A 26,469-nucleotide genomic window follows, 5' to 3' on the forward strand; every position below is an offset into this window, starting at 1 on the left:
AAAGGGGAATGGTGGATGCGGGGGCTGGAGGAGGGGGAAATGGGGCGATAATGTTTAATGGGAACACAGTTTCAGTTTGGGAAGATGAGAATGTTCTGGTGATGGCTGCACAACAATGTGAATGTACTTAATACCACTATACACTTAAAAAATGGTTAAAATGAGGGGTGCCTGGGTGGCTCCGTTGGTTAAATGTCCAACTTCGGATCAGGTGATGAGCTCACAGTTCGTGGGTTTGAGCCCCTCAATTGGGCTCTGTGCTGACAGCTCGGAGCCTGGGGTCTGCTTCAGATTCTGTGTCTCCCTCTCTCTCTGCCCCTCTCCTGCTCGCTCTCTCTCTCAAAAATAAATAAACATTAAAAAAAATGTTTAATGGTTAAAATGGCTACATTTTATGGTATGTTTATTTTGACACAATAAAAAATCTGGGGCGCCTGGGTGACTCAGTTAAGTCTCTGACTTTGGCTCAGGTCATGATCTCACGATTTGTGGGTTCAAGCCCCACATCGGGCTCTGTGCTGACAGCTCAGAGCCTGGAGCCTGATTCGGATTCTGTGTCTCCCTCTCTCTCTCTGCCCCTCCCCTGCTCCCATTCTGTCTCTTTCTGTCTTTCGAAAATGAATAAACGTTAAGAATTTTTTTTAAATAATAAAATAAATCTATATAGGAACTTCACTGAGTAAGAATAACCATCAAATGTGAAATACACAACGATCACTCGTCTGTCTTACGTATTTGGTAAACCTTACTCCACTCAGCCTGATGAAACCTCTTTTCTCTTACGCTGAAAAAAAGGCTAAAATGGCACATGTTGTTACACACTATATTCTCACAATAAAAGAAAGTTAGACGAAAAGAACAAAGTGCTGACACAGGTACAGGTGAGAGGCTGGAGCGATAGTGGCACGAATTCCTCCCTTTCAGAGCTGCTTCCGCACTACCCTTGGGGTGGGGCCAGGCAGTCGAGACGCCTCCGACCGCCCTCAGGCCTCCGAGGAAAACCGGACTCATGAGAGTTGAAGAAATTTGAGTCCCTTCCTCCGCTCCAGGGTCTTACCACACCGAACTCTTGTGGAAGGTCCTCAAGGGCTGCTGCATTTCTTAATTCCAGGGAGTTCCATTCACACGGTCAGCTGGGTACCTCCCGGAGTTGTACAGAGCACAACCTGGGCAGCTGCACCAGGCAGCTCTGGAGGTATGGATGCACTTCTTACCTTCAGGAAGACGATGCTGGGCTTCTGAAAAGCCAGGCCCAAGGAATTGTGCCTGAGAGTGAGGCTGACCAAGTAGCCTAGGCTTTGCCGTGTTAAAAATATGGGGTTACGAGATCCTACATCCGACATCCTGCTGAGCCCTCTTCCACGTAGATTCTGCCAGAGACCTCTTCGTTCCTCAACCCTTGCTGTTTGCCTTGACCTTGGATGCCCTCCGTCACCACAGACACCGTTGGACCACTGGGATTCTTGTGTTCTCTGGAGCCTTGAGGTTCCTCAAAGGTGCCTCAGTGCTGCCTCAGGAGTGAGGTGGGCTGGGAAGGGAAGCCTCTGCTCTTCTAAGGTTTATATTTGGAATTCCCAAAAATTTGGTCCAAAGGGATTTCCTGGCCTTTATTTTTTAAATGCAGTTTGAACCTTTCTGTTCCAGGTCAACTTACCCTGGATTCGACCCAACCCTGCCTGACAACTGAGTGGCCTGGCAGTGGGCACAGGGGATGGGGAACGTGAGCCCCAACCTGCTGTCTGTTGGGGTCAGATTTCAGTGGGAGGGAAAGGTGTGGGGGAGGGAAGGCTGGGAAGGGTGTAAACTCTAGAGCTTAAGGGGCTGCCTGCAACCGGAACGAATCTCCCCACGCCCAACCCTAGTCCTGGCCACGGGGCTCTCACCTGCGCAGCCACAGTAGCCCTGAAGCTGGTCTCTCGACATCCTCTTGCCCCCCTTACAACCCATTTGCCACACAGAAGCCCAGGGGAACCCTTTCAAAAACTCACAGCTGATATCATAGCTCCCCGCTTCTGACCCTCTAATGGCTTCCAATCACTTTCAGTATAAAGCCAAACTCCTCACTCTGGCCTCCCAGCCCCCCACCCTGCCACATCGGCCCCTGCCTTCCTTCTGACCTAATATCATGCCACACTCCAGTTCACTGAAGCCCCCCACTGCACAGCTTCTTTCTCTTCCTTAAATACACCTGTCACTCCCACCACAGTGCCTTTGCACTGGCCGCTCCCTCCTCCTGGAAGGCTCTTCCTCCTCCAGATTGTCTTACAACTGGTCCTTTTCCCCACCAGTCAGGCCCGGCTCACATATCACATCCTCAGGAAGGCCTCCCCTGACCAGCCCAGCCCCGCAGCTTGTCCCTGCCCTGTAACTCTCTGGCGCGTGACCTGATTTCTTTCATTCATAGCACTTATCCAAGTCTATAATTAACTTGTTTGTGTGTTTATAAACACTGTCTGCCTCCATCTCCAGACGATAGATTTCAGAGTATAGGGACCCCTTTGGCCGGTTCACCACTGTTTTCCAGCACCTGGAACAGTGCTCTGGGCCAACACTTGATGAACCTTTGTTGAATGAATGAATGTGAGTTGAGGGAGTCGCCCACAAAGAGATGAAAGGCACACCCACAGGGCCTAGATAGAGCTGAATTGGGTGGGCGACAGGTCCTCTTGGAAGGCTGGTGACCCTGCCCCCTGAGATCGAGAGAGGGAGCTGAGTCAGTGCCTGTCAACTCCCACAACCCAGGCCAACTCACCTCCAGTCATGATGGAGCCCCAGATTCTTCCTGGTGCCCCTCAGTAACCTGCAAACCCCACCACCACATCCTCGGTGTCTATAGGACTCATTAGTAGGGAACCGACACAGGGGAGCCTGGCGCATGCTGCGTGGAAGGAGTCACGATAACAACAGTTTTCACTTGGGGATGCCCACACTGAGTGGCATACTTATTAAGAACAAGCTGCTCCAGAGCCACACTCCGGGGTCAAGGCCTGACACCACCCCTCTGTAGCTATGTGACCTTGGGCTAGTAATAGGGATGGCAACAGTACCCATCTCAGAAAGTTTCTGAGAGGATTAAAGCACCTAAGAGAATTCTAGTAATGCAGTGTTAGGTAATTTACATAGCTTGCACAGTAAGTGTCAGAATTATCACCAAGCATTATGCATTTATTGTGCATTTATATGGGTTAGGAACAGCGTTAAGCATTTTGTTACCACATTTATGTGTTTAAAAGTTTCTTTGGAGAGGGGCGCCTGGGTGGCGCAGTCGGTTAAGCGTCCGACTTCAGCCAGGTCACGATCTCGCGGTCCGTGAGTTCGAGCCCCGTGTCAGGCTCTGGGCTGATGGCTCAGAGCCTGGAGCCTGTTTCCGATTCTGTGTCTCCCTCTCTCTCTGCCCCTCCCCCGTTCATGCTCTGTCTCTCTCTGTCCCAAAAATAAAATAAACGTTGAAAACAAAAAATTAAAAAAAAAAAAAAAGTTTCTTTGGAGAGAGAACAGGGGAGGGGCAGAGACAGAGGGAGAGAGAGAATCTCAAGCAGGCTCCGTGCTGTCAGTACTGAGCCTGCAGCCTGGCTCGAGCTCACGAACCATGGGATCATGACCTGAGCCGAAATCAAGAGTTGGACACTGAACTGACTCAGCCATCCAGGCGCCCCTTATTACCCCATTTAATTCTTATAAGGACCTTGAAAGGGGGTCATAATTATCCCCATCTTACAGATCAACAGATTGAGGTTCAGAGAGCTGAACTGACTTGCGCAAGGTCATCCAACTAGCAAGTGGTAGAATTACACCACAAACCTAGATCTGCCTGCCTTCCAAATTCTTTTCAACACATCTCACTGTGTCCCTAAAAGGCAGAGAGTTTTCCAGAGTCCCCTTACTCAGGTTAGATTAGGCTGCTTGTTGCATACCTACTGCCCCTTCCTGGCAGGGCGCTCCCAGCCCGCGTCCCTCCCCTCCGCTAGGAGCCGGCTGGCTGGCTGGAATTCACGCGTCGGTGGCATTTCAGGCAGCCAGGCTCATTTTGCTTTCAGCGCACACGAGTGGGAACTGCGACAAATTGCAGAGAAGGCATCACTGGCGGAGGTGGGGGTGGGGCGTCGGATTTATCAACAGCTTCCTTCTGCTCCCCGGATGTGCCAGCGCCAGACCCAGTCTGTGATCTGACATCACCAAGCCCTTAGAAAAATTCTCCCGCCCCAGGTAGGAGCAGAGGCACCGGGAGGCCTGCTCATTGCTCCTGCGCGCCACCTCGAGGGCACTGCCGTTACTACACCGCCAGGCAAGCCCGACTGTTCCGCTAAAAGTCAATCCAGACACCCGGGTTCTAAGGGCAGCTGGTAAAGTGCAACCTTCCTCACTGTCACAGTGGTGCCCTTTGTGCCCCCTGATGCCCCAGCTACAGTTCCCAGAGCACCATGCTCACTTACGTTACCACACCTTCGCATGTTCCATTCCCACTGCCCGGGATACTTGGCTTGTCTACCAGGCAAACTCCTTTTTATTTTTCAGTTCTGAGCACAAATACACTTTCTTCCATGAGGTCTTCTTTGACTTCTCAAGTCATATTGAGACACTCTTCCTATGTTCCCATCGAATGTTATAGCTTTGAAAAACATTTTTTGAAAAAAAAAAAGCACTTGGAAAATAAAAACAAAGTATTTTAGTGTCTGCCTCCATGCTAAGTGATTAGCTCTATAAAGGCAGAGGTCATGAGTTTAAATCTTTGCCTGGGCTTAGAGGCCACAACTGGTGGGCTCCAGATGTGTTTTCTTTGCCCTACTGTGTCTTAGAAAAACAGGAATATGTTGTCAATATTTAAAATTGGGAGTTTCATATGAAAATTGAGATGTCCCGCTTTCCTTAAAAAATCAGAAGACATGGCACACAGAGCCTGCGTTTCCATAAAGCAACAAATAGTTGGGCTGGGCAGTGAGCGCCCCCTTCAGACAGGCAGGTGCTTTCCAGTCTGCCATGGTCTCCACTAGTCACCCACTGGGTGAACACGACCTTGACTCCCCGAGGATGCTAACTTTGCAAGGAAGTGCTCAACAAACGTGCTGGATGGGTGGATCGATGGATGGATTAAAGGGAAAGACGAAATAGAGAGGAAGAGAGTGCAGAAAACAGTCCTGGTAGTGGACAAGGTGGATTTACAAGACTCGCTTCTGTCCCTCTGGATTCCCCACCCCCAATACGGAACCAGCAGGAAATAGTGCAACTGCTCTAAAGACAAACATGGTCTGCTTGACTGACCTTCAAAAAAAGAGTGCATTATGGGAGGGAGTCAGGAGACTTCAAGGTCACCAGACAAAGTCAGGGGAGGAGTATGGAGGTATAAATCCTTATACAAACATGAACTGTTTTTATTATAACATCACACCCAGAGCTAGACTAATGATCAGTGTTTCCTTTGGGGATAGAACAATCAATCCTTCATTATGCAAGGCTGTCCTTCGTGTTCTAGGACACTTAACATCTTTGGCTCCTGCCTACAAAATGCCGCGGCACTCCTCCCTCTCTCCCATTGCAGACTGAATGTTTGTGTCCTCCATAAATTCGCATGTTGATGCCCTAACCCCCAACGTGATAGAATTTGGAGGGGAGGCCTTTGAGAAGTAATTAGGTTTAGATGAGGGTGGGGGCCCCACGATAGGATCACTGTCCTTACAAGAAGGAGGGAAATCAGAGCTCCCTGTGTGTGTGTGTGTGTGTGTGTGGTGCAGAGGCAGTGAGAAGGTGGCCGTCTGCAAGCCAGGAATAGGGCCCTCATCAGTAACTGAGTTGGCCCACACCTTGATCTTGGTCTTCCCTTCCTCCAGAATTGTGAGGGATACATGTCTGTTGCTTAAGCCACCTAGTCCATGACGTCCTGTTACAGCACCCTGAACTGAGACCCCCTCCAAGTCAGAGTGACAAAAGTGTTCCACAAGTTTCTAAATGACTCTCCACCGAGAACCACTGGTGTAGAACCAGGATGGCGCCGGAGCCTCCGTTCTTAGACCTCACTCATGGAAGACAATGCCAGGGAACCACACGACTCTTCTCTTCAGAGGCAGGATGGGGCCTCAGACACACTCCCAAGCAGCACTCACCAGAGCCTCCACTCATCAGCTGGCCCCCGGCAGCCATTTTGGAACAGAGCAAACAGCAGCCCCATCAACATCTCGGGTCTGTTTAATCTTCAGAAAGCCTTAAATGACCTAATTTTTGTGCCTCTTTTCTTTCCAGTGTCAGTCTGACTGGTCCATTAGGTCTAAAATAACGGAGCGGCTCCCCATAGCCTCCTAGGAGCCAACACCCTTACCATCCTAACCCGGTTGCCCCAGCATCCAGTATGGCCCCTGGACACTAATCATTTGCTTTGATCCACCTCTAAGCCACCTCTCCCTGCTCTGACCCCAGACCTCTCCCCAGAACACAGCTCACACTCCCTCTTTTAGCCAGTCTCTCCTTAGCAATCTCATTCAGGTTTGTGGCTTCAGATACTAGATACATGCTAATTACTCTGAAACTTAGATTTCTAGCCCAAGACATTCTTCCTGAATTCTAGCTTAGTATAACCTAACTGCCCATTCAACTTCTCCACCTAAATGACTAGGACACCCCTCAAACCCAGCGCATCCAAACCTGAGCCCTGCATCTCCCGCCGTAGCCTGATTTACACACCGTCTTCCCCGTTCCAGCTAAGGGCAATTCCGTCCTCGCAGGTGCTCAAGCGAAAAGTCTTGGAGTCATCTTGACTCTTCATATTCTCTTGTACCCCTCCCCAGTCTGTCAGAGAATCCTGCCAGCTCTCTCTTCAAAATATACCCGGAGTCCTTTACTTCTCTCCTCACTGCTGCCGTGCTGGTCCAAGCCACCATCATATCTTGCCTGATTTACTGAATGGCCCCCTGGCTGGTCTCTGCTCCTGACCTTGGCCCTGACAATCCACACTCAGTACAGCAGCCAAAGGCATGCCGGTAAGTTACCTCCTGTGGCTCCTGTGCCACTCTGTCCCCCAATTCTCCCACCTCGCTTACTTGCTCCAGCCCTGGCCCCCTCACTGCTTCTTGCCCCTGCCACACAGGGTCCTCAGCTTGGAATGACCCTGATATCTACATGGCTAATTCCTTCATCTCTTTGAAGGGTTTGCTCGTGAGGACTCTCCTGACCACCTTGATGACCATCCTTCTCAACCTCCCTCACTCTGCTGTTTTCCATAGCGCCGGTCACATATTTATTTATGTATTACCTGTCACTCCTTATTAGAACATAGGCCTCATGACCACAGCGATTTTCCTTTTGCTCACAGCTATATCCATGGACAGGAACCTAGAACAGTTCCTGGTACATAGTCACCCCTCAATAAATATTTGATGAATAAATAACTGGATGATTTATGCTATTTTGGGTAACCAAACCCAGAGATCACACTCCAGTTATAGACTTTCAAGACCCCTGTCCTCACTGGGTTCAATTTGACCTTGAGAATGTTCCCCAGGCAGTGATGGGGCAACAGTGACTGGTCAGCCACCCCAGTGAAGGAGCCCTATCTCTGATTCAGGGGCCCACTTGCTGCGTGGGTCCTAGAATTTGGAAGCAACATAATGTATGAAGTTTCCTCCTTTCTCCTGCCCTGGGCTTCCTCCATGGAAGCAGAGAGAGGGACACATGCTGAACAGAACCTCTGGGATGGAGAAACCCACGGCTTCCTTTACCTTTCCATCGATGGCCTTTTTGGAGAGGAGGTGGCTGATGACTTGGAGTCCACAGAGTCTCTCCTGAAAGAACAGAAATTGGAGATGAGATTCTCTTGAAGGCTAGCCCCACTACTGAGCTAGAGAGCTCAGAGGCTGGGGAGAAAGCTTCCGGAAGCCAGGCCTGCCGGGATGAGGATGATGGAACACACCTGGATCCCAGCTGCCTGGAGAGGAAGCTCCAGGTGGTGTGGGTTGGTGACCTGCACCTACCCTCCATCAAACGAAGCAATCAAGGGAAGGAAGCCTAGTATGTACCAGATACGTTACTGTGTTATGCCATGTATTACTAATAATTAAAAAGATTTTAGGGGTGTCTGGGTGGCTTAGTCGGTTGAGCGTCTAACTCTTGGTTTTGGCTCAAGTTGTGATCCCAGGGCCACGGGATCAAGCCCCGCTTGAGATTCTCTCTCCCTCTTCCCCTCTCCCCCATTCACGTGTGCTCTCTCTAAAAAAATAAATAAGTAAACACTTTTTAGTTTTAAGCAATCTCTATATCCAAAGTGGAGTCTGAACTCACAACCCCGAGGTCTACAGTCCCATGTTCTACAGACTGAGCCGCCCAGGTGCCCCACCCCCCTTTTTTGGTATTACTAATTATTAATAAGTAATTCTCAGCAGGCTCCCTTCCTTCTTGCTATCAGGCAGGCAGGCCTTGGCTGGCTGCAGTCCACGGACACTGGAATTCCCGGGATTGCCTATTCTCACGAGGAGCTGGATCAGCTTCAGACTCCCCTGTGGGCACCTTACTTAGGAGAAGGAGAGGAGGGGCACATGGGCCTTGGAGACAGAAGAGCTGTGTTAAAATGGCAAGTGAAAAAGGGCACAAAATTAGGTGTATACTGTTTCTAAAGTCACACAGGAAAACCAATGCCTAGGAGAAAAAAAAAATTGAAAGAAAATACAACTTTGGCTGGCTCAGTGGGTACAGCATGCGACTCGACCTCGGGGCTGTGAGTTCAAGCCCCTTGTTGGGTGTAGAGATTACTTAAAAAATAAATAAATATCAGGGTGCCTGGGTGGCTCAGTCGGTTAAGGGGTTAACTTCCGCTCAGGTCACGATCTCACGGTTTGTGCGTTTGAGCCCTGCATCAGGCTCTGTGCTGACAGCTCAGAGCCTGGAGCCTGCTTCGGATTCTGTGTCTCTTCTCTCTGTTCCTCCCCCCCGCTCGCATCCTCTTTCTCTCTTTCTCTCAAAAATAAATAAAGATAAAAACACGTCTTTAAAAAAAGAAAGAAAATACAACCAGGGTTATGTTAGGCTGATGGGACCAGAGGTGAAAATTTGTTTCTATTTTCCAAAATGCATGTAGCTACATTCTTTTTATGATGTCTAATATATTTCCCCCTTTTATTGGTTTTATATAAAAAATTTTAACATTTATTTATTTTTGAGAGAGAGAGAGACAGAGAGCGAGTGGGGGAGGGGCAGAGAGAGAGGGAGACACAGAACCCAAAGCAGGTTCCGGGCCTCCGAGCTGTCAGCACAGGGCCCGATGTGGGGCTTGAACTCACGAACTGCGAGATCATGACCTGAGACGAAGTTGGCTGCTTAACCAACTGAGCCACCCAGGTGCCCTGCTTTTATTGGCTTTATAAAATTAATCTGTCTGAAATTGGAACTCCCACTGCCCATTTCACTTACTCACACTTCCTTTTTTTTCTTTTTAAAGTAATATCTACACCCAACGTGGGGCTGCAACTCTCCACCCACAGATCAAGAGTCACATGCTCTTCTGACTGAGCCAGCCAGGTGACCCCTCTCCAGCCTTTTCCTTGTAGGTCCAATGCACACATCCCCTTCTAACATACTATGTAATTGGCTTGCTTATCACGTAGAGTATCTCACCAGCTCCCATGTAAGTTCTGCAAGCACAAAGTTGGCAGGGGAGTTTGTTCACTGTGGGGGACACTGTTGGTGCCCAGCCCACGTCCCCTCAGGCACTCACTCTCCCAGTGCACTGGGACCCCAGAGCTTCCTGCTGGGTGTCTGCCCGAGGGAGTTCTCTGTGCCAGCCAGTGCCAGGAGCAACCTTCAACCAGACACGTAGGAACTGGTGGATAAAAGCCCTAGCAACCTCAGCCCTCCATTGGGTCTGTTGCCCACCGTCACCCAGAGCTCCCAGCAGGATTTAAGCCCTGGCTGCCCGCAGCAGTAGCCTGCCCACCAACAGACCCTGGGCCGGTGTCCTTCCCTTCCTTGTCTCACTCCCTCATTCCTTGGTCTGCATTTCCTGAAACCACTTCCCAAGTAAGCCCCTTGCACTTGAATCTGTCTCAGGCTCTGCTCCTGGGGAATCCAATCTCATCTATTCACTGGGTTATCCCAAGCGAATAAGAGAGTGCCTAGCACAGAGTGGGTGCTCTATCAATATTTGTTGCCAGATAACGTGAAGTCAAACAATACAGAAATATAAAAACTAAAAGTGGGAAAAGAAAGCTCCCCCGAGGTAACAAGTATTAAGTTTAGCGTCATTCCCTGCAGTTCATTTTCCATGTGCATAAAGCCTATACAACAGTTATCGTTCTGAAAAGGGAGGCAATGACATGAGTTGCAATCCCAATCTTCTCTGAGTATAGGTTCCCTCCCCTGTCAAACGGGGAGGAAAGCATCTGCGCCCCGGGGCTGGCTGGGAAGAGGACATTTATGTCCCGACAGCAGCTTCCAGAACAAAGAAGTCCTGGGGCGCCTGAGTGGCTCAGTTGGTTAAGTGCACGACTCTTGGTTTTGGTTCAGGTCATGATCTCATGGTTTATGAGTTCAAGCCCTGCACTGGGCTCCGTGCTGACAGCATGGAGCCTGCTTGGGATTCTCTCTCTCCCTCCCTCTCTCTCTCTGCCCCTCCCCTTGCTTGCACCGTCTCTCTCTCTCTCTCAAAAGAAATAAATAAACATAAAGAAGAAGAGGAACAAAGAAGCCCTCCATGCTCCATAGTCCTAGGCTGTCTGATTTCTCGTTTTCCAGAGGGTGCAATGTTCCTGCATGGATTTACAGCTTCCTCCTCGTCCTCCAGGTGGTGTGGGAGACAGTGTATGAGGCAGCTTCAGGGGCTGGGTCTAATTATCCCGTGGACAAGACCCATCCAGCTCCAGACCTTCACCCCTGCTTAAACATGGGGGGAAGAGGTAGAGAGAGAGAGGAGAGACCCTTCTTCACACGCCCCTCCGGTCCCTCACTGAGCCCCGGAAGTTCCTCTCTGGCGTTCCTCCCCGAATGCCCATAGGGATGGACAGGTGCAGGCCAGACCGGGAAGCTGGAATTCGAAAGAAGGGAAGCCATGAGCCTCAACCTCCAAGACTCCTCCCATTCTGGCCCTTCTTCATCGCTTCATTTTGAGAGCAAATGCTCGAAATTGCTTCTTTTTTAGAGAAACATTCTGCAGTTATGGCAAATGACCGTTATGAAAAGTATTCAGGAACAAGAAAAATGCTTAGGATACAATAGGAAGGGAAATAAACAGGGAGGTCATAGTTTGTACACTTTCCCTACAGGAACGGAAAAACAATGCGTGCAAATAGCTCGGGACCGGGAGAGAAGATGTTTTGTTGATGGAAGAGGCACACTGTGGACAAATATTTTCCATTTTTCTTTTAAACGTCACCAATGTGGTTAGTGTTTACATAATAATCAGAATGAATCCTCATTAAGGAAACTAAAACAAAAAAGTTCACCAATAGAGTTGAAATTGGACCCCTGCCGACTTAATTTTCCCCACAAGGTGGGGAGACCACCTCCCCATTTCCCGCTCAGCCTCAGCGGCGGCTTCATTCACAGCGAAAAGTGAACCAGCATTAACAGCTTAACGTCCCAGGAAAGTGGTCAAGATGTTGTCAAATGGAAAATGCTGGTTACAAAACTGTCTATGTAGTGCCCTTCCAATGTACATTTATAGGTTCAAAAGATGAGAAAGATACACATCAAAATGTTAATGGTGGTTATTTCTGTTCTTTTGTGTTTGAGTTTCTAAACTTTTTTTTTTTTACTGTTTATTTTTGAGAGAGAAAGAGAGAGCAAGTGGGGAAGGGGCAGAGAGAGAGGGAGACACAGAATCCAAAGCAGGTTCAGGCTCTGAGCTGTCAGCACAGAGCCTGACGCGAAGCTTGAACTCACAAGCCATGAGATCATGACCTGAGCTGAAGTCAGATGTTCAACCAACTGAGCCACCCTAGTTTCTAAACTTTTTACAGTACACATGCCTTCCTGTTGAAATAAATATATGTAGGCAGAAAGGTTACAAAATAATATACAGAGCATACTTCCATGTTATTGATATAATAAGTCTTTTATGGGTAGTGATGACCCATACAAAAAAGTCTGGTGGCTCAGTCGGTTGAGCGTCCAACTTTGGCTCAGGTCATGATCTCACGGTCCGTGAGTTTGGGCCCCACGTCAGCTCTTGTGCTGACAGCTCAGAGCCTGGAGCCTGCTTCGGATTCTGTGTCTCCCTCTCTCTCTGCCCCTGCCCCGCTCATTCTCTCTCTCTCTCTCTCTCTCTCTCTCTCTCTCTCTCTCGCTGTCAAAAAAAAAAAACATTAAAAAAAAACTTTTTAAGTCTGGAAGGATACAAATGATTACATAAATGATATTTGTATTTAAACACATGATGATTATACATAATTATATGTGCTTGTCTCTAGACGATGGATTTTTTACTTTCTTACTTGAATTTTTAAAACTTTCTACAGTGAGCAAGTAAAAACCTATATAATAAAATAAATATAATACAAAATAGTTAAATTAAAATATTAAATATAATTAGAATGTATTACAAATAAAACATTTTATTGTTAAGAAGAAAAAACACCTGAGAAAATAATGCCTATTTTTCAGGTCACACTACTCCGTCTCAGAGACTGGGTGGGGGGGAGGGGTGTAAGTGACCAAGTCCACTTGGTCTTTAAAAAAGATCGATGTAATGATCTTTAGTGGGATTCAGGGATAGAGCAAAGGAAACACATGTGCTCAGGCTGCTATCTTTACCCAGATGTTTTCATGGCCTATTCTACAGGTTAGTCCCATATCCCATTTGGTATCCTTTCCCAATGGTCCAGCCCCTAGTCGTTCAATTTCATCCCATAAGACCCCTCTCCGTCCTGGTCCTTCATTAGCTAAGGTGCTAAGAACCACATGTGACCAGACCAGCCCGAGCGTGAACACAGGAAGTGCTGATACAGCTGGCCTAGCAATATGCAGTCAGCGTTAACTCCGCACTGGGCACCGTGGGGCTCAGGGGGTCCCTGCCAGCCAAACTTGTAGCCCCTTTGCAAAAACAGAACACGCCATATGAAAAGTTAAATGTCAGGATTTCTCCAAGTGGCACAAAATTGCAAAATGAGCAAAATGAAAGTAACAAACATAAAAAAGTTTACAGAAACATCTGACAAGTATTTCACTTTAGAAAGACCAGAGGGGCGCTTGGGTGGCCTAGTTGGTTAAGCGTCCGGCTTCGGCTCAGGTCATGATCTCACAGCTCAGGAGTTCAAGCCCCCTGTCAGGCTCTGCGCTGACGGCTCAGAGCCTGGAGCCTGCTTCAGATTCTGTGTGTGTGTGTGTGTGTGTGTGTGTGTGTGTGTGTGTGTGTCTGCCCCTCCCCCACTTGCTCTGTCTCTCTGTCTCTCTCAAAAATAAAAACACACACAAAAAAAAAAAATTTAAAAAACCCATACACCAAAATATCGAGCAATTATCTTTAGGTGGGGGGAATGTGGGTGATTTTTCCCTTACTTCTCTATATTTTCCATTATTTCCACGACAGATTTTTATCACTCTTACTTGTTTACTTTTTTAAATGCTATTATTTGTTTTGATCTCAAAAGCGATATGGGATCATTGTGAAAAGAAACCCAACAATACAGATTTTACAATTTTATTGTGCAAAGTAGACTATGAGGCTCTTCTTCATTATAATCACAGATATATTTTTGTGTTTAAAAAAATTTTTTTAATGTTTTTATTTATTTTTGAGACAGAGAGAGACAGAGCATGAGCGGGGGAGGGGCAGAGAGAGAAGGAGTCACAAATTCCAAAGCAGGCTCCAGGCTCTGAGCTGTCAACACAGAGCCCGACGCGGGGCTCAAACTCACGGACTGTGAGATCATGACCTGAGCCAAAGTCGGATGCTCAACCGACTGAGCCACCCCGGCACCCCTAAAAAAATTTTTTTAAATGCTTACTTATTTGAGAGAGGGAGAGGAGACAGAGAGTGCGCACAAGCAGGGGAGGGGCAGAGACAGAGGGAGATAAAGTATCGTAGGCAGGCTCTGCAATGTCCGCAGCGCCCATTGCGGGCCTTGAACCCACAAACTGTGAGATCATGACCTGAGCCAAAATCAAGAGTCAGACGCTTAGCCGACTGAGCCACCCAGGCACCCTGATATATTTTTGTTTTTTAAAAAATAGTTTGGGGTACCTGAGTGGCTCAGTCGGTTAAGCGTCTGACTCTTGGTTTCGGCTCAGGTCATAACCTCACAACTCGTGAGGCCGAGGTCCACATCGGGCTCTGCACTGGCGCCATGGAGTGTGCTTGGGATTCTCTGTCTCTCTCTCTCAGCTTCTCTCTCGCTTGTTTTGTCTCTCTCTTTCAAAGGTAAATTAAAAAAATCTTAAAAAAATTTTTTTTTCAGTTTCATTTTTTTTCTTCTGTAAAAATTAGTACGTATTTATTGGAAAAAATGAGAAAGACAGAAATTAACAAGAAGGAAAAAAACCTCTCAATCCTACCACCCAGATATAATCACTATTAGCATCCTAGTATATATCCTTCCCGTCTTTGTTCCTATCCATGCACACAAAATTCACTTAATTTTTTTAACTTTTTTTTTTTTAAGTAAACTCTACACCCAATGTAGGGCTCAAAGTCACGACCCCGAGATCAAGAGTCACATGCTCTTCTCACTGAGCCAGCCAGGTGCCTCTCACTTTCTTAATTTTTATAAAAATGGGATCATACTATATATACTATGTCATACACACAGATTCTCGTAATACTTAGTGAACATTTTCCCACGTCATTAAATATTTTTCTATCCAGCACTGCCTCTCCATGGGCTTTTTGAACACAGTAGGTGGTTTTTCAGTCTGTGGGATTCTTCTGTGCACGGAGGACATCTTGCCCCACAGCTGTTTTCACAACCCAAACTGGGAGTAACCTGGAGGAGGTATGTCTCCCTCTGGGTGAGATCTTCTTTCCATAGCATCATTCCCTAAAGTGTTTTCTGTGAAACACTTGTTTTATAGGATTATAATAAACATTCATTTAAAAGGGGTTCAGAGATTAAAGATGTTTCAGAAAGGACAGTAAAAAATATTACACATATATAGTGTTTATGCTTTAATCTGGTTCCTTTTTTTTTTTAGTAATGTCTACACCCAGTGTGGGGCTTGAATTCACCACCCAAGATCAAGAATTGCATGCTCTTCGACTGAGCCAGCTAGGAGCCCCTAATCTGGTTAATTCCTTAAAATGATTCCTTATAGTGGCTAGCCTGGGTCAAAGGTGTGTTCATTAAAGATGTTGATAAATCACAGATGGTGTTATCCATATTACCTACTATTATCTAGTACTACCAGAGACTGTTCAGTATCATCTAATATTGCCTTCTCATCTCTTAGGTGAACACAGGTAGACCCCCCACCCCACCCAAGGAATTAAGTGGTCCGGTCAGACAGGGAACAGGTAGGATTTATTTCTACATTGATGAAGGCTTTTATCTACTGTCACGGGTAAGGCATCTGGGTCTATCTGAAAGTCATGCAGTTTGGGGGACCCTGGCTAGGTGGGCAAGGGGGAAGGGGCACAGAGTGGAGAAAAACAACTATTCCTCTCAGCAGAGGTCTGGGGAGGTCTGACAAAGACCGGACTCCCACTGAGCCACATAACAGCTGTGTGATCTTGGGGAAGTCTCTGCTCCCCAACCTTCAGCTTCCTTGTCACGAGATGGAAATGTTGAACAAAATGTTTGTTGAACAAAGAGCCAACAAAACACCTTTCTTTCTCTATGGTTAAGTAAGCTCCTAACCCCATTTCCCTGGAACTCTGACAAGGGTGGGATGGCAGCTGTGTTTCTAGGTAACACTGTTTCTAGCAAGTGAGCCCTGGTTGGTAAATGACATGTAGACAGGAAGGGCTGTGAATGAAATATAAATAATAGGTAGAAAAGCATAGCTTTTGGGCTGCCCCAAGTACGGTGAATCTTGGAGCTGGTCATTGCCCTTGCTGGGATCCTGGCAGCTTTGTCTTCTAACCAAGACCCCCCAACATTGTGGTGTGCGTCATCACCCTGTACCTGGGGAGGCGAGTCTAGGTCTGGACACTGTGTGGTTGGTTCCCTAGTAGACGAGAAACGCCTGGGCCGACCCTGCTGGCACACTGCGTCTCCTGCCCCTGCAGCCCTCTAGGTGAGGCCAGTGCCAGGGATGGCCCGTTTGGGTCTTCTGAGTCTGTCTGATCGAGCCAAACAAGACCCACGGAGGGGCACTGCAGGAGATGAGAACAACAGCCACCTCCCAGGAGCGTGAGGATCAAATGAGTTATATACACAGAGATGCTGGCAGAGAACGTGACACATGCCGGCCTCCTTCTCTCCACCCCAGGAAAAAATACCTGTCTTTGGGATCTTCCCGTTTTTTCCTTGGTGGAGAAAGGCCTGCCTCTGGCTTCCAATCAGAACAGTTAAGCCCTTTTTCTTTCTTCGCTTTGTCTCTCTCCTCTCTTTTTTCTCCTTTGGGGGGTCCAGGGGAGTCTGGAAATGAAAGCACGACATTGTTCTCAAAGTCACCTCTGCCTCAGCAGATCCCCGCGGGATTTGGGGGAGGGAGGAGCAAAGGGCAGGGACAGGAACAGTCGCTCGTGCCTCCAACACACATGCACACACGCAAGAATACATTTATACCACATGCCATCTGTGTGCAAATCCACGCTCACACAGCGAGACAGAAAGACGTCTGCACACAAATGTGTGTTTGTAGACATGTGCTGTATACATCCACACGCAAGCACACAGAAATACATACACAGATAAGCACACGTACACAAAAACTCACACGTCTACAAATGTTGCATTTGTGTAGACAAACACGGGCATTCCCCACTTACAAGGTCACCTGTCATTTGTCAAGTCATTCAACAAACATACAGAGTGCCTGCTATACGCCAGGCATGGTCCCCTCCCAGGGACTGGGAGCAAAACACAGACAGAGTCAAACTTGTCCCCTCTCACCCAGCAGCCGCTTCCAGTTTTTGATGAGGACTTTGGCCAAAGACACCACCTCCTTGTCTGAGCAGTGCTTGCGGACCCCGTTAACGGCGACTCCAATCCTGGTTGTCTGCAAAGCGAGAGGGTCGGGGGCTGGTCTTGGCACGGACACACAGGATGGGCTGCCCTAGCTGGCAAGTCCTGCCCTGGCTTCGCACCCTCTTTCCCCAGCCCCGGCCCCAGCCTCTCCGGGGCCTCAGCCCTAACCCGTGGCTGAGGTCACAGCCCTGGTCCTGTACCTGAGGCCCTGACCTGTGGCCCTCCGTGAGGTCCGGTGCCCAAGGCCCAGCCCTGTGCACTGACGGATGACTGCAGCTTCGGTGAAAAGCTGCGGCAGTGGTGGTTTGGGCTGCTGCTGATGACCCCTCACCATTTCCACCTCCTGGTGTCTTTGAGTTCAAGCTTCAACTTAAGACACAGCTCTGGCTACTACAGCTTGGATCTGTGTTGATTTTTTTCAGGGCCAAGAGCTTCTGGTAATGCTTGGGGGCTGTGGGGGTGACACGGGGAGGATCTAAAACTGGGTGACTTTTCCTTCTCCCTGCATCACTGGCCCCTTGGATCCCACAGCCCCAGGGCCTGAGGAATTGGGGTATTCAAGGAAAGCAAACCGATCTTTCTCACAGACCCAGAGGACCCCCTCTGCGTGAAAGGTGCCCTGCCCCCATCTAAATGCCAGAGTCTCCACCCTCAGAGCTCAAGACCTCCGCTGCCCCTGGTCCTCCCCTTAGAAACTCCTCCCAGACTCCACCTTGAAGGTCTTCCCCCCGCCCCGTCTTTTACTTCCCCATCCCCAGGCACTGCCCCCGAGGCTTCCCACCCCCGCCCCACCTGGAGTAGCTGGATGGACATCTGACAGCTGTTCAGCTTCTTCAGAAGGTCGAGGGCCCCTTCCTGTGGGAGGCCACAAGGTGAGGACGGAGGACATAGGTTCTGCGCCAGGCCCCTTTCTGACATTGTGTGGTGTCGGTGGGAAAGAGGGGTGCAGGAGGTAGGGGAGATTGTCCCAGCAAACAGGATATAGGGAGACAAGTGGCTGAAGGCCAGGCAAGGGACAGAAAGAGACAGAGAGACCGAGGCAAAAGATTCTGCCCCAGACCAGCTCTCTAACGTCACCTCCCACCACCCAGCTGGCCTCTCGCCCTTCGGAACGGGGCCCAGCCCTAACCGCTCACCCTGACCCCTGCCATTCGTTCTGCTGTTCCTTCTACTGGCCATGCATGCCCATCTCGCCTCGAAGATTAATCACTTTGTGGCTACTTGTTACTGCTTCTGTGTCTGCCTCCTCATCCTCCCGCTTCCTAACTGGGAGCTTCTGCACAGTGAGGGCCATGGCTTTTTTTTTTTTTTTTTTTACAGCTTTATTGAGGTGTAAGTGACATGAAACGAACCGCACGTTTGCCGTTTGTGTATGCCCAGGGAACCACCACCACAATCAAGATAAGAACATAACCATCACCCCCCAGTTTCCTTGTGCCCCCTTGTAACCTACCCTCCCTGTACCCCAACCCAGGCCCAGGCCACCATGATTCTGTTTTCTGTCACCTAGAAGCACTTGCATTTTAAAGAATTTCATATAAAGAGTACTGCGATGGGCCTTCCCATCTGGCTTCCTCCACTCAGGGTAACTGAGATTTACCCACGTTGCTGTATAGATCGATAGCTCTTTTTATTACTGAGTTGTTTTCCATTGTAGAGACGCACCACAATTTGCTTATCCATTCACCTGTTTGTTTTAACTTAAAACGATTTTTTAAAGTTTATTTATCTAAGTGATCTCTACACCCAACATGGGGCTCGAACTCACAGCCCTGAGATCAAGAATCGCACACTCCTTCGACTGAGTCAGCCAGGCTCCGCCATCCATCCACCTGTTGATGGGACTTGGGCTAGCCTCCAGTTGGGCCTACCACAAATAAAGCTGCCAGGAACATTCATGTACAAGTCCTTGTGTGGACATACGCTCTCATTTCATTTCTCTTGGGTAAGGAGGACTGTTTTAATCTCTGAAACGTCAGGGTTTAGCACACAGCCCAGTGTTTCCTGAGTGAATGAATAAAGCAGAGAGCGGAAGGTGGGAAGGGAGGGGGTGACAGGAGAAAAGGAGCCTCAGATCTGAAAATCTGCTGGCTGCCAGGCCCTGGGCCACCCATGCCCCATTTCAGCCTTCTCTTTCCTGCACCCACTTCCTAGAGGCCAGCCCCGCCCCCTGGCCTGAGATGGGTTCCCTGGGGAGCACCAGCTGACTGTGTCCTGTATGCCCCTTGCCCTGGTCTCACTGTGTGGTTCCAGCAGCCAACGCCCGCCCTGCCAGGCTTCCTTGCCAGGACCACATCCCAAGGGGTGCCCTCTGTCAGCCCTCAGCCTCCCTTGGAACGTGGGTTAGCAATATGTTTCTGGAGGCGTGACCTGTGGATGTGCACGCCTGCGTGTAACCCTGCAGGCATGGACCACCAATGAAAGGCTTGCTCTGTGCTGGGCACCGCTCCAAGTATCTCACCTGCATTAGTTCCTTTAACTCTCACACTGGCCCTGCGAGGTAGGTACTGTTACTACTCTCATTCTTACTGAATTATTACCCCATTTTCACAGAGGAGCCACCCAAGAAACAGGGAGATTAAATAATTTGCCCAAAGTTACAAGGCATCGAGCTGGGATTCAAACTCAGGCCTTTCAGCTCTAACCTGTGTAGGTATGGACGAAAAGCTGTCTAGACGTGTGTAGTTATGGAATATCAACGTAAGTGTGGTGCCATGTTGGTCAACATTCAACACCCAGCTCTCAAAGGAAAAAAAAAAAAAAAAACCCGCCTGATTTGTAGGTCAATTTCAAGTTACCAATATGCTGTCACTGAACTAAAAGGAGGCACTGGGAAGAAATGTACACTATCATGCCGTTATACTAGGATTTCCACCATATTGATATAACAGAACCTCTAGACCATGGAGAGTGAAATGTAGTAAAATAATTAGAAGTGATGACTTTGGAGTGTGTATTACCTTTGTTTTTATTTTTTTAATTTTTAAATGTCCTTTGTTTTTAATACAATTTATTTAATTGGAAGCATATCATTTAATTTTTAAAATAATGGCTCTACACAGGGAACATAGTCAATGGTATTTTTAAATTTTTTTATGTTTTATTTTCTATTTGAGAGAGAGAGAGAGACAGAGCATGAGCAGGGGAGGGGCAGAGACAGAGAGACAGAGACAAAGACAGAATCTGAAGCAGGCTCCAGGCTCCAAGCTATCAGCACAGAGCCCGACGTGGGGCTCAAACTCACGAGCAGTGAGATCATGACGTGAGCCAAAGTTGGATCACCTTTGCCTAAGGTGCCTGACGCCTAAGCCACCAGGTGCCCCTAGTCAATGGTATTTTAACAGCATTTGTATGGTGACAGATGGTAGGTAGCCACACCCATGGTAAGCACAGCATAGCGTATAGAGTTGATGAATCACTATGTTGTACACCTGAAACCAAAGTGGCAATGCGCATCAACGCTAGTCAACTAAAAAAATAAAATAAAATAATGGCCGTATTTAACAACCAGCTTGCAAAATTCCTGAAAAAATCAACAATGGACATTAAGCGGATTCCAGCTCACCATGGGGTGTGCATCTCTGAATGTCACGCTGTACAACTGGGTCATGTTGGAGAATAGCCAGGAGCCTCAGTGCAGCCGGGCTTGCGAAGCCGTGTGCAAGAGCTGACTTGGGTGTCTGTCTGTGTACAGGGATGGGACGTGCAGCCAGCAGTATCTTTAGTCCGTGTGTAGAGCTGTGTAAATGCAGCTCGAAGCACCGTGTGTCTGTCTCTGTGGGAGATGCCTGTGGTGTGAAACTGTGGCTGTTTGCTAAGTCCGTAACTTTGCAAGTATGGGGGTAGCTGTGCTGTGCACGCGTGCGAGTCTTTCTGTAAACATACGGGTCGGTGTATCTATCATGTCAGTACCAGTGCCGCGACTCACATGCAGTTATGTGTATAGATGCTTGTCTAGCTATTGCTGTGTGTGGCTGTGCGTGTGTGTGGCTATGTTTGTTGCGTGTAATTATGTGTATGCGTAGCTGTGACTGTTTGGTGTATGTCTGAAGCTGCTCCAGTTGGTGCACACGCACAGCGTCTGACAAAAGCCCTGAGAAAGTTGCTGGGACTTCAGTAATTGGCAGTGAACCCCAGGCCTGAGCTGCAACGTGGAGGATCCGTCTTCTTACAGGAAGTGTGTCCTCCTCTCCCTAACCACTGCTGGGCGGGCCCACGTTTGCTCCCAGAGCAGTCTCCACCTCCGTCGGCCACAGGCCCAGAGCTCTGTGCCCACCCAGATGCTGCCAAGAGCCCAGGCGCAGACGTGGCTGCAGACGAGCTCTGTGCTACAGAGACCCTGTGGCCAGGCTTGCCTCTTTCCGGGAGACAGCTCTGGGTACTTCCTCAGGAATCCATCCCCCAGGGACACAGTTTCCTCTTCCCATTTCACAGAAGAGGGAATCGAGGTCCAGAGAGGGAAGCAAGAGTGGTGAGCATAGGGCCATAGAAGGAGCGAGAAGGAACTCAGGGCAGGTTGGCTTCCTCCTCAGCCAGAGCTCTACTCCCCAAAACTGCCTTTCCTCAGGTGTCCCGGCCTCCCCCACCCCGCCCCGGAGCCCAGAATCTCATGGCTCAAGTCTGGAGTCAGCAAGGGACAGGACTGTGATGTGGAATTGAGCTCAGAAGACTCGGGCTGAGCTCTGTCACCCCCAGTTGGGAAAGTGCCCTCTGACTTGAGGCTCAGTTGCACTGGTTTTGGAGGATCCCGGCATGGGGGGGCGGGTGGAGGCTGGGAATGTGTGGGTGAGGGGGTTCTCAGCACTCGGCAGGTTTCTGTGTCCGTCCTGGCTGTGCAAAAGCAGGCGTCATTCTCTAACTCTTACCCAGCACTAGTTCAAGTACTCCAGGAGGTTTTACATCTCTCCACCCTCACCACTGCCAGCAGAGGCACTCCTGCCCAGGAGACAGATATTCTCATATCTTTCTTACAGATGAGGAAACTGGTAACTCTGGCCTTTGTATGGACACCAACTCATTGTCTACACCAGGGTAGCTTGACGCTCCATGGGACTCTTCCATCTTCCCTGCTCTAAAACTTCTCTTAGGTCCATCCCTTCCCCCAAGCTCCTAGAGTCACATCTAGAATGGGCTGGAAAGGCAGGTCCTGTTCCAGCACCTGGCTATGAAAGATGGGACTGGGAGGGCCCTGGTACAGGGTGAGGTGGGGGGACAGTCCCATGGGCTACCCTCTCCTCTCTTCCCTCTCTGGGTGTGCCCAGACCCTCGCAGACCCAAGGCCAAGTTTGCTCTGGCCAGGCAACCCGGTGGCCTCCAGCTTGAGGCAAAGATCAGGGAGAGGATCAAACATTAACTTCAAGTCGGCCTGAGAGTCCAGGTACCCGCAGGTAGGGCCCTCAGTCCTGATTCCCCTCTGGGTCCGGCTCCCCCTCCCCCGGCCCCGACAGCCCAGGCCTCCAGCCCGTCCCCCCTTCCCCCCCCCCCCCCCCCCCCAGGGCGCAGCGGCTGCCCAGCACCTGTTCGGCCCCCGCCTGCCCGGGGCCCCACCCTGCGGCCAAGTTAAGGGAAAGTTGCAAATAGAACCGCTCCTGGCGCCCCAAGCTGTGAGGCTGTGGGATCGGAGGTCCCTTACTGCTCTCCTCCAGATCCGCTACCGGGGTGAGGGATAGAGGCGGCTCAGCACCCCACATCAGCTCAAGTTTCTTTGCCCCTTCTCGGGCCATCCAGGATTTTGTAAACCATCCTCCCTCCCCCGTTCCCCTTTCTCCCCCGCCCCGCTGTCGCCGCCGCTCCCCTGGCTTTGCACACGCCGCCGTGAGTCCCCGGACTCTGAAAGTCCTTTTCCAGGTCCTGGTCTCTTAGCTTGCTTTCCCGGGCCCTGCAGAAGCTACCCAGCGCCCTCGAACCCTACTTGTCCAGAGGGGCATGCACAAGTCTCGTCTTTGCGGTCCCGCAAGATCCTGCCCAGCTCCCTGGGCCGTGCACACACCCACCCTGGGGTCCCCAGCAGTCCCCAAGGGGCGCTGAGCCCTGCGTCAGCCGCGCCTCCCTCGAGTCCCGCACGCGCCTCCCGGGCGCGCCGCCAACACGCGCCCCCGGGACACCAGGCTCGCACGCGCCGCGCCTCCTGGGGGCGGGGGCTGTGGCCCAAACTCTGCAGCCTCACCGTGTTCTTCCTGGCCACCATCTTCTCCAGCTTTCTGGCGATCCTCAGCAGCTCCTCTTCCTGGCCCATGCTGGCGCACGACGCCCGGCGGGGCGAGGGGCGCCGGGGCTGCGGGAGGCGCAAAGGCCGAGGGCGCGCGCAACCGCGCGGGGCCCCAAACCCACACGACACACACGCCTGCGGGGGCGGGGCTCTCCCCCCACACCCCTCTCGGCCCGCCCGCCTCTCGACCGCAGGGGGAGGGGTGACGTGCACTAAATATAGACTTCAAGGACTCGCCCGGGCAAAGTTTGCCAGCGCCGGCGGGCCTGGCCTGCCGAGAGGGACGAGGCTTCGAGAGAGCGCCCGCCACCTGGGCCCTTCTGCCGAAGGGAGATTTGGGAAGGAGTGCTCTCTGGCAAGTGGGGAGGCCGTGGTCCCCGGACCCAGGAGGCAGTCGCGGCGCGGAGGGCGCCTGAGGGTGCCCCGGGCGCTCTAGGAGGAGTCCTGGCTCCCGCGTCGGTGCACAATCGCAGCTCAAAGCGGGACCTAGCTCCGCGCCTATGCCCAGGTGCAAGCATCTTGGTGCCCTTGGATTATATTTCGTGCACGATCGTTAAATCCAACTCTGCTGTACCCCCTGCTCACTCATTCGTGCACATGGCCTGGGGACACGCGTGTATCCAGGCCCTCTGTTTCTATTTTGTTTGTTGCAGTGAGGTTTTTGCATTTCTAACAAGCTCCCTGGAGCGCAACGGGCGGAGCGGCCTCCAGGACTGCTCTCTGAGTAGCAAGGGTTTGGGAGATACTTAGATACACCCGGCTTTGAGAAATCCTGACCCAGGTGCGTGGATGCCCTTTATTCAGGGTCAGGCCACTGCCTCCCTACTGGGATTGGGTCTGGAAGGGTCATCTCGGGTGAAGGGAAGGAAGCAGAATTGTGCCCCCACAGCTGTGCACACATCTGGATTCCAGTGGAGGGACCTTCCAAGTATCCCCAGCAGACCCAGGAAAAGTCCTAAACTAGTGAGCTTAATTGACACAAAGTGATCCTTGTGCGGGAGAGAGGCTTTAAGGGACCTGAGAGGGAATCATGAAAAGTGGTTCATAGTGTGTACAGAGTAGGGCACTGTGGCATGGGGTGTTCAGTGACATCTCCAGACTTTCTTGAGAAAACTCTAGAGAACCCTGACCCAGCCTTGGTCACAACTCATGGGCTTCTGACTGCTGCTGTGTGGCCTGGGACTTCGGTAGGAACGGGCAGGTTTTTCTTTCATTCAACAAATGCTTTTTGAGTGTCCAAGCAACAAACAAGACAGACTAGTCCCAGCAAGTTTGAGATTGAGTCTATGGGCAAGAGAAAGCCTAAGCACATTTGGACACAATCAATTCCATATGATCACAACTGGGGCGAGGGTCAGGAAGAAGGGGAGGATACTTGAAGAACACATTTGAGGGGAACTGCACCAGTTGAGGTGTCATCTGCTCTGAAGCAGTGAAGTTTAAACTTTGGGCAGAAGTGCAGGGTGGGAGTTGAGAGGAGGAGGAAGGGAGTGTTTGTGTAAGAGATGGAGAGACATTCATTCATTCAATGTGTATTTATTGAGCACCTGCTATGTGCCAGGCAGTTCTAGCCCTGAGCATCCAGAGAGGAACAAGACAGTCCTCCTGGAGTTCTGAACATGCAAAGCTTAGCGATGGGGGTGTGCTTGGCATGTCAGGGTTGGAGGAACTGAAAAATTGCTGGGGCTGTAGCACAGAGGTAGGGTGGGGGCAAACGGGGCAGGAAGCCAGAGGTGGGTGGGGTCTGACTACATTAGCAATGTGGACCACTTTGAGGTTAGACTTTTATCAGTTTGGTATGTGGGACAGTCTCTTGGCCAATTCCCAACCAACCTCTGGGTTGAAGGGACAGCCATCTAGTTATTTAGGATTACCCTTTTTTTTTTTTAAGTTTATTTATTTATCGAGAGAGAGAACAAGCAGGAGAAGGGCAGAAAGAGAGGGGGACAGAGGATCGGAAGCGGGTTCCGTGATGACAGCAGAGAGCCAGCACAGAGCCCTATGCAGGGCTTGACCTCATGAACCGCGAGGTCACGACCTGAGCCCAAGTCTGACGCTTAACGGACTGAGCCACCCAGGCGCCCCAGGATTGCCTTTTTAAAACTTTTTTTTTCAACGTTTTTTATTTATTTTTGGGACAGAGAGAGACAGAGCATGAACGGGGGAGGGGCAGAGAGAGAGGGAGACACAGAATCGGAAACAGGCTCCAGGCTCCGAGCCATCAGCCCAGAGCCTGACGCGGGGCTCGAACTCACGGACCGCGAGATCGTGACCTGGCTGAAGTCGGACGCTTAACCGACTGCGCCACCCAGGCGCCCCAGGATTGCCTTTCTAAAAACAACATTTGATTTTCCTCAAACTTCCACACAGTTCCCACCCTGAGTTGTATGACATCAAAAGAAGCCAAGATTACTACATCATCGGGACTCAAAGGACCCTAAGAAAACATCAAGTGCAACCTTTTCATTGTATGGGTGGGAAGCCTGAGGCTTAGAGGAGCCCAGGGTTGCACTGCTCAGCCATATTAGACACTGTCGGTACCCACCATATTCCCTCTGTCTACCTATCCTCACTTGGAGGTCGCAGCAGGCAATTCCTGGACGCACATCCAACACTTTCCCACGTGCCCTGAATGAGGGTTCAGAGCAGGCTTGGGAATGGACACCCCCCAGGAAGGACCCCGCAACCAGTGAGAGACCAGACTTGGTGGTAAACACACCAATATTTTCACTTTCAGTGGGACAACTTGAAGACATGTTCTTATATATTTATTTACTTTTTAAGTAATCTCTATGCCCAACACGGGCCTCGAACTCTCGGCCCTGAGATCAAGAGTCACACACTCCACTGATCGAGCCAGCCAGGCGCCTGAAGATATGTTCTAATCAATACAGTCCCCAAGATAAGTCCTAGTTGTTCCCGGTGGTAGCCCCTCATTAATACAACTTCTACTGCGTTTGACCTACGGTTCCACTCCCTACTTCCTTATTATGTTTCCTAGGGTCACCTTACAATAAACTATTGGTCCCCAAAGCTTTTGTCTCAGGGAAGGTCAAATTGAGACAAGGGCTGTGGCAGACCTCAACTACGAGTCTCCTGACTCCCCGTCCAACAGGCTTTCTCTGAACAAGTGTTTCTTAACCTGGGCACCACTAGCATTCTGGATGGGATAATGCATTGTTGTGGGGCTGACCTGTATATTGCAGGATGGTGACCAGTATC

The 26,469-nt window shown here is 50.0% G+C and overlaps 1 protein-coding gene across 2 annotated transcripts in view; it reads right to left on the minus strand.

Annotated features, from left to right (window-relative positions):
- TCEA3 (transcription elongation factor A3) overlaps positions 1 to 23,403 on the minus strand; it is a 37,617-nt gene extending 14,214 nt beyond the window's left edge. Inside the window, exons 1-5 of one of the 2 annotated variants that reach the window (XM_086716012.1) lie at positions 23,206 to 23,403; positions 17,832 to 17,894; positions 16,965 to 17,070; positions 16,349 to 16,487; positions 7,707 to 7,769 (exon numbers count right to left, since the gene is read on the minus strand). In XM_086716012.1, coding sequence (XP_086572138.1) covers positions 7,707 to 7,769; positions 16,349 to 16,487; positions 16,965 to 17,070; positions 17,832 to 17,894; positions 23,206 to 23,274 — 440 coding nt within the window. In that variant the 5' untranslated portion in view covers positions 23,275 to 23,403. The remainder of the gene's footprint in view (positions 1 to 7,706; positions 7,770 to 16,348; positions 16,488 to 16,964; positions 17,071 to 17,831; positions 17,895 to 23,205) is intronic. The other variant, XM_086716013.1, reaches the window with a different exon arrangement.
- Between the last annotated feature and the right edge of the window lie 3,066 nt (positions 23,404 to 26,469).

This window comes from Puma concolor, chromosome C1, assembly GCF_028749965.1.
Source record: "Puma concolor isolate L17-30 chromosome C1, mPumCon1.1.hap2, whole genome shotgun sequence".
In the NCBI taxonomy this organism is placed as follows: domain Eukaryota; kingdom Metazoa; phylum Chordata; class Mammalia; order Carnivora; family Felidae; genus Puma; species Puma concolor.